This window comes from Salmo trutta, chromosome 34 (genome assembly GCF_901001165.1).
Source record: "Salmo trutta chromosome 34, fSalTru1.1, whole genome shotgun sequence".
Classification (NCBI taxonomy): Eukaryota; Metazoa; Chordata; class Actinopteri; order Salmoniformes; family Salmonidae; genus Salmo; species Salmo trutta.
In genome coordinates, this window is record NC_042990.1 from 20,661,213 (window position 1) to 20,669,725 (window position 8,513).

Sequence of the window (8,513 nt, forward strand, 5' to 3'; positions counted from 1 at the left end):
CTACTCCATCACAGCAGAGAGAGGAGGGACACAGAGATAGAGGGAGTAGAATGAGCACGTGCAGAGGGAATGAGAGAGAGAACACAGAGAGAGGAACAGAGAGGGAAAGAATGAACAAAGAGAGAGAGGAAGAGAGGGAATGAGAGAATAGAGATTGTAAGGGACCCTCAGGAAACAACATGACAATACATATTCAGTTCTTTTGTCTTGTAGCGTTAAGCATCACAGTCAATCAGTCAGTCAGTCCAAGGGTACGTTCTGACCCTGATCCCTGACCTCTGACCCCTGCAGCTCAGCCTTGTGGGTGAAAGCCTTTCTGCTGTGTCCTGATTGGCCTTTGGGCTTCCCCGACCAATCCCCTTCACCCAGGCACCCAGTTCTGACTGTGATGTCCCTGGGGTGCTCCGGCGAAAGCCGCTATGCTCATGCCCATGCCCACTCCTTGAGACAGGGAGCCGTCAAAGTTGAAGTCCATCCCCATCCCCTCTGTGTCCATAAAGTCATTGAGGAGGATGGACTCCACGTCACAGTCTAGGCTGCTGGGGAGAACGTCTACGTTTACATCCAGGTCTGGAGCCATGCGGTTGGGTTGGTGAGTGCTGTGGTGGGGGTGTCCCTGGTAGTTCTGGGAGGGGTGGAGAGTGTGGTGGTAGTAGCCATGCCAGGAGTCAGTCATGGTTATACCCTGGTGGTAGGTGGTACCGGGGTAGGGCTGGTGGCGGGGGTGGGGGTGAGGTGCCGGGGCAGAGGCCAGGCGGAGGCAGGGGTCCTGGGGTATGTCAAGAACTGAGGCGGGGTTGGGGGGCAAGGACGGGGGATTGGTGGTGGGGAGGTGGGGGGCGAGGGGGCCATAATGGCTAGGGGTTGGAGTGGGGGTTTTGAGGCTGTAGGGCTGCAGGATATCTGTGTTGACTCTGGGAGAAAGAGCCTGGATGGCTGGAGGTCTAGGTCCACCCTGGAGATGACCGTGGAGGTGACCCTGATTGGACCGGGTAGTGTGGTCATGGCTTGGGTTCAGTTTGTGGTTGTGACTCTGGTTGTAGTCAGTTCCGGGGCTGAGGTGATGTTTGTGGCTATGGTTGTAGTCCAGGTTGGGGTGACCGTGATTGTGGTGACCATTCTGATGATGACCGCTGGGGTTCTGGTCGTGAACTGAGCCGTGACCATTGTGTGGGCCTGGATTGTGTCCGTGCTCATGGTTATTATGATTATGGTTGCTATGGCTATGATTGTGGCTGCTGCGACTCTGATTGGTTACCTGGGTGAGGAGCGTGTGTGACTCCCCTCCTTGCCCTCCCAGTGTGACCATGTCCTTACTGCAGTACTGAGGACCTCCAGGCCCTCCGGTCAGCAGGCTCTGCAGGGCATTGTTCTCTGAGTAGGCCCTCAGGGGACGCTGGAAGCTGGCTGGCTTGTTCTCCTGGATGGTCTGCATGGGCATGGGAGCGTGGAGCCGCAGCATACCCAGGGATGGCTGCCCATAGACGGGGCCGCAGTAGGAGCCTTCCCCCTTGGGGCTGGAGCCGTAGGGGCTGGGGTAGCCATTACGAGGCTGGGTCTGAGGGTGGTTCTGGGGGTGGGGGTAGCCCTCGTCCAGGCTGATAGCCCCAGTCAGGTCAGTGAGTTGGGGTAGCTCCATTGAGGTTCCAGGGCAGTGCCCCCCAGTGCCCAGGGCAGGGGAGCGAGTGGAAGTAGGGCTGGGATAAAGACGTGGGGAAGTGGAGCAGGACAGGCCTCCCTCCTCTGGCTCATCTGGCTCAGCCTCAGCCAGGATGGGAGACAGGCAGCCGCTGAGCGTCGAAGCTGAGGAGGAGGTCCGGGAGTGGAGATCCGTCCAGGCATCGTACTCCTCTCCTCCCACCCCTACTCCGCCCTTCCCTGCAGGACTACCATGCTCCGGAGACCCCTGCTGCATCCCCGGCCGAGCCCCCTGACCCAGACCATAACCCTGCCGTCTGCCCCGGCCAACAGCTCCACTCCCAGCTCCAGCTCCAGCCCTCTTCCCCCTGGCTCGTCCTTTACTCTTCAGGAACTTGGTGCCGTTGGGGCAGTCGATGGAGGCGGCGCGTCGCCGGGGTCCCTTCCCCATCTTCCCCCCCTCTGGATTCAGCATCCACCAGGAACTCTTCCCTGTGCCCTCATTCTGGACACGGATGAACCGAGTGTGGAGGGACAGGTTGTGGCGGATGGAGTTCTGGAGTAGAGATAGATGGGAAGGAAAGAGAGGGAGAGAGAGAGACAGGGAGAGCGGGAAAAAGAGAGAGGGGAGAGAGGGAAAAAGAGAGGGGAGATAAACATTAACACCCAAGAGAACATTTAGGGTGAAATTATCACTTTTTTAAAACACACAATCATTTGAAATCACCACCAAACTATTTCACCTGAGCGAGAGATAAAAAGAGAGGGATGGAGGAGAGAATAAGGAGCGCAGGGAGCAGCGAAGTGCCTCAGAGCTATAGCCAATCGGTAGCTCTCCTCTCCTCTCATTCCACTCCTCTCCTCTCTACCCCTATCCTTGCCTCTCCACTCCTCTCATCTCCTTTCCCTTCCTTTCCTCTCTCCTCCCCTTGCCTCCTCTCCCCTCCTCTCATCACCTTGCCCCTCCTCTCTTCTAATCTAATCTTCCCTTCCTCTTCTCTCCTCTGCCCTCTCTGCTCTCCTTTTCCTTTCTCTCACTGAGCCAAAATACAGGCAGGGTTTCAGCCAGAGACTCCACACCAAACCATCACCAAGGTTACAGAAATGTATCACGCGTGGCAACCCAATCACCAACACGCAGTATTGATCGCAAGGCCTCCAAATATGAAATCCTGAGATCTAGCCAGGAGGCTGAAGGAGAGAGAAGGAGACGGGAGAGGGAGATGTAATTTGGCAGAGAATGAAGATCTGGAAGAGTACCAAAACAGGGGGGGAGGGGAGGGGGAGAGAGAGAGAGAGAGAGAGAGAGAGAGAGAGAGAGAGAGAGAGAGAGAGAAAATTGGAGAAATATAGAGAGGGAGAGATGGGGAGGAGAGAGAGCTAGAGAGAGAGAGAGAGAGAGAGAGAGAGAGAGAGAGAGCAAATTGGAGAAATATAGAGAGAGAGAGATGGGGAGGAGAGAGAGAGAGCGAATTGGAGAAATAGAGAGAGAGAGAGATGGGGAGGAGAGAGAGAGAGAGAGAGAGAGAGAGAGAGAGAGGAGACAGAGAGTCATGCCTATTTAACCTCCTTATAAACCATGATCCTATAAACAGTACCAGGGGCAGTGATTATAGCTGTGTGAATATTATGGTTAAGAGAAAGGGAGATGGAGGGAGAGAGAGAGTGAGAGAGAGTGAGAGAGAGAGAGAGAGAGAGTGAGAGTGAGAGAGAGAGAGAGAGAGAGAGAGAGAGAGAGAGAGAGAGAGAGGAGTCCAGAACCAGTAACATGGGCTGTGATAATAGCTGTAGCTGTGTGGATATTATGTCTGCCTCTGGGTAACCTTATTTAAGGGGCTAGGTCTACTAGGAAGAGATACAGTATGTGAAGTAAGACGTGATGCTTCCCTACGGCTGTGTTCCAATATCCATACTTACCCACTACTTACTACTTACTTCATCACTCAAGTGGCATGCTAGTGTGCATATTGGAAGAGACCCTATATGTCTTAAGCTCTGGGTTTCGTCTGAGTGTCTACTATGTAGCTAATCTACAGCTCTATAGCAGTATTTGAAGTTGAAGCCAACCTGGATATCAGCAGTAATCCTACTCTGAGTCGCTTTTTGAATACAGGCCCTGATGAGATCTAAACCAGCCTGCAGGAGAAGCTTAGTGGGAGTAGAGATCGTCTGAGCTAGCCAAGCGAAGTACTTTACTGTATCTGTAGCCAAGCATCACTGTCATGCTCATATCATTGCCATGTTCTTCAGCTAGCCAAGTTAAGTAGCCTACTGTATGTGTGATTGATCTTTATCATTGCCATATACTTTAATGTTTCTCCTGTATCCCTTTCATCTAATTTTCTCATGTTTCCCTACTGTCTCCTCTCTTCTATCATTCTATCTATTTCCCCACCTGGTTTTATTCCCCCATCACATGTAGCTAACAAGTCTCCTCATCTCATCCTATTCTCTCTGTCATTCTCTCCTCTGCCTCCTGTCCTATTTTGCTGCTCTCCTTTACTATTCATCTCTCTCGCCGCGGTTTCCTGATCACGCCATCTCTCATTCTCTCCACCTATCTATCCATCCACCAATTGTATCTATTTTCTCGTCACCTCTCTGGTGACATCATTTCCATTCCCCATCCAGTCCATCCACATGGAACAGCAACCAAATACCCAGAAACAAATGAAATGCAAATCTATATTCAAGAGTCTCCTTACCACCCACCTCCCTTTGGAATCCATATAGTGTCTGTCAGTGTATATGTTCCCCTCCTAACCCTAAACTAGGGTTTCTACCAGTGGGACCTTGCCAAATTGGACTCCCTTCCGACTAAACAGATTAGCTACATCTCTTTGTTTTTTTGTCCATGGTTGGTATTGTGTGAAAAGCAAAACACCTGAACAAAAGATAATAGTTTCCTGCCGATCCTCACAAAACATGTCCAGGAAAATGCAGCAGCTAAGTGGGTTGCAAATCAATGCTGGGTCCTACCTATAATTTACCCCATCCACCAATCCACCACTGACAACATGCTGCCTTGACTCCAGTCTTTTTGCAGAGGAATGGAAATGGAATAAGAGATAGGTATTTACAGTCACCAGTGAAAGTCTACACACCCCTTGCACAGTCTTCACATTTTGCTGCTTTAAAATGACATCTCAAAAGGGAATACATTAGATTTGTTCTTACTGATGTACTCAACCTACTCCACATTTTCAAAGTTAAAGAAAAATTATAGAACATTTTCCAAATTAATAAAAAATAAAAAACAATGATGTCTTGATTGTGTACGTCTTCACACCCAGCCATTACAGCTGTGAATCATTTTGAATGAGATTCTACCAACTTTGCACAACTCTCAGGGAAACAGTTATCAATAGTTTTTGTCAAAATTGCTCAAGCTCAATACATTTGGGTGGGATTCATTGATGGCCAGCAATATTCAAACCTTGTCTCTGATTTTCAAGGAAATGTAAGTTAGGACTGAGGCTGGACCACTCAGGAACACACAACATCTATTGGAAAGCCATTCTGGTGTGTCTTTGACATAAAAATATATATATAATTGTCCCCCTGAAAAATACAAATCTATCTCAGGCTTAGCATTTCAGAAGACTGAGGCAGGTTTTCCTGTAACTGTTTACCTGAGCTTTGTTCCTTTTCTATTTTATTTTATCCCGGCAAACTCCCCAGTCCCTGCCGGTGACCGCCATATCCATAACATGATACTTTGTGTTTTGTTGTACTGGATTTAACCCAAGCCTGTAGTTTTTAATTTAGGCCAAAAAATACCTTTCTTTGCTGTGCTGTCTTGCAGTATTAGTTAACAGCCTTGTTGAAAACCGAATGGGTCATTTGGAGTGGATTTTTTAAAACAGGCTTTGTTCTTTTCACTTCGTCATACAGGTCAGTAATGTGGAGTGAATACAGTGTTGTTGATCCCTTTGTATTTTCAAGTATTGTGGTGGCAGCATCATGTTATGGGTATGCTTGTCACCGGCAGGGACTGGGGAAAGGAGCAAAGCCCAAATAAAAAGTTAGAGGAAACCCTGCCTCTGTCTTCTGAATTGTGCAAAGTTGATAGAATCTTATTCAAAATGTTTCACACTAATGGCTGCCAAAGGTGCTTCCACCAAGTATTAACTCTGGGTTGGGTTTTTGTTATTTCTTAATTTGGAAAATATTCTATCATTTTTCTTTCACTTTGGAACTATGGAATAGGTTGTGTACATCAGTAGGAACAAATGTAATCAATTTTAAGATGTAATTTTAACTCTTCAGTTCCACTATACACGTTGCGTTGCTTTGCCATCAGCGTCACGTTAATGTGACGTTTTACCTGTAACAGAGTGCGTTGTTTTGAGAGCGGAGAGGAGAGGGGAAGAGCTGAGAGGAGAGAGGAAGAGCTGAGAGGAGAGGGGAAGAGCTGAGAGGAGAGGGGAAGAGCTGAGAGGAGAGGGGAAGAGCGGAGAGGAGAGGGGAAGAGCGGAGAGGAGAGAGGAAGAGCGGAGAGGAGAGGGGAAGAGCTGAGAGGAGAGGGGAAGAGCTGAGAGGAGAGAGGAAGAGCTGAGAGGAGAGGGGAAGAGCTGAGAGGAGAGGGGAAGAGCTGAGAGGAGAGAGGAAGAACGGAGAGGAGAGGGGAAGAGCGGAGAGGAGAGGGGAAGAGCTGAGAAGAGAGGGGAAGAGCTGAGAGGAGAGAGGAAGAGCTGAGAGGAGAGGGGAAGAGCTGAGAGGAGAAGGGAAGAGCGGAGAGGAGAGAGGAAGAGCGGAGAGGAGAGAGGAAGGGCAGAGAGGAGAGGGGAAGAGCTGAGAGGAGAGGGGAAGAGCTGAGAGGAGAGAGGAAGAGCAGAGAGGAGAGGGGAAGAGCGGAGAGGAGAGAGGAAGAGCTGAGAGGAGAGGGTAAGAGCGGAGAGGAGAGAGGAAGAGCGGAGAGGAGAGGGGAAGAGCGGAGAGGAGAGAGGAAGAGCAGAGAGGAGAGAGGAAGAGCGGAGAGGAGAGAGGAAGAGCTGAGAGGAGATGGGAAGAGCGGAGAGGAGAGAGGAAGAGCGGAGAGGAGAGAGGAAGAGCGGAGAGGAGAGAGGAAGAGCTGAGAGGAGAGAGGAAGAGCGGAGAGGAGAGAGGAAGAGCTGAGAGGAGATGGGAAGAGCGGAGAGGAGAGGGGAAGAGCGGAGAGGAGAGAGGAAGAGCTGAGAGGAGATGGGAAGAGCGGAGAGGAGAGAGGAAGAGCTGAGAGGAGAGGGTAAGAGCGGAGAGGAGAGAGGAAGAGCGGAGAGGAGAGGGGAAGAGCGGAGAGGAGAGAGGAAGAGCAGAGAGGAGAGGGGAAGAGCGGAGAGGAGAGAGGAAGAGCTGAGAGGAGATGGGAAGAGCGGAGAGGAGAGGGGAAGAGCAGAGAGGAGAGGGGAGGGGCTGAGAGGAGAGGGGAAGAGGTATTTATTCTAGTTTTCCTTCTGTCCCATATTCATTGTTTATGTGTAAGTACAATAGCTTTGGTCCAGTGCTCATTAAATTGTTGGTGGTAGTTGTACTAAATTATCCTCCAATTTCACAAGTTGCTTTTGTTTACATTGGGAACCTAGCTAGTAAATGTAGTTAGCTAGCTGGTAGTAGTAGATTCTTGACTTCATACATCTTAGTACAATAACCAGTGGTGTATAGTCAAGGCCATATGCAACCAAAATAAACTTTATTTCTCATTATTTAAATTCACAAGATAAAATGAACGCGCAAGTCAGCCATCGAGAATTTCACCTTGGAAGCTGCCATTGGACGTGACGCAACGCGAGCGCAACACAGGCATTGAAGCAGCTTTCATTGATTTCAAAGGAAGCATTCCCTCAACGGCTGATGGCAATGCTGGACACCCCATGGATATATTGTAGCAGGGCAGCAACATTTGAAGACTGTGCAAGGGGTGTGTAGACTTACACAAGGCACTGTGTGTCCTTTCCGACCCTCCGAGGGGTCCTCAGCAGAAAAGGCAAAGCTGGCAAATTACATGAGCAGTTATGAGCATACACTGATGTAATAGCCAGATGCATTTCCACACACACACACACACACACACACACACACACACACACACACACACACACACACACACACACACACACACGCGGCACAGCAGTAGAGATGCGGTATACACTACATACAGCGAGTATTGTAACAGACTTAATCAAAGGCAAATTGAATGACGGCGTAGTGAGCGAGGCCAACGCGAGATCGACCCACATCAGGTGATCTGAGAGAGACGCCCTGACAGGTTCCTCACACAACGGTGGGCTCCAGCTGGGCGTAACCACGGCAACAGAGTAAACCAAACAAGAGACGGAGTAGAGAGAGACAGAGAGAGATGAAGTGCGTTGCGTTGTGTGAGTGCGTGTGAGCGTACGTGAGTGTGTGCGTGCGTGGCAGTCAGATGCTGTTTGATGATGCTGCAGGCAGGGAAGCCAGCTACTCCAAACAGGCTTTTATCTGAGTCTGACAGATTTGTGTTCCTATCCACCAGGGAGCCTCCGTCAGCAGCAGTCACCCCTCCTCACTACCTAGCGACCTATAGCTACCTATGTGGAACAGTCAGCCTCACTGATTAGCAAGTCAAGTGTGGTAGAACATATTACCACTACCACCACTATCACTGTTGCTACCTTACTAGGAGTACTGGGACCTACAGTGAACATATAAGAATAGAAAATCAATTATATTTTCCTTACAAGGGGGTTTGATTTGCACATAAATAACAAGGGCGTTCAACCACCTTGTCACGTCTCACTGCCATACTGTATTAACACTAGTCTCTATGTTAACTTGTCATGAAGAAATTCTGTCACGTCTCACTGCCATACTGTATTAACACTAGTCTCTATGTTAACTTGTCACGAAGAAATTCT

The 8,513-nt window shown here is 49.6% G+C and overlaps 1 protein-coding gene across 1 annotated transcript in view; it reads right to left on the minus strand.

Moving 5' to 3' along the window:
• Positions 1-200: 200 nt before the first annotated feature.
• LOC115173769 (forkhead box protein O6-like) overlaps positions 201-8,513 on the minus strand; it is a 60,926-nt gene continuing 52,613 nt past the window's right edge. Inside the window, exon 2 of the mRNA XM_029732142.1 lies at positions 201-2,194. Within this exon, the coding sequence (XP_029588002.1) occupies positions 362-2,194 (1,833 nt within the window). The 3' untranslated portion in view covers positions 201-361. The remainder of the gene's footprint in view (positions 2,195-8,513) is intronic.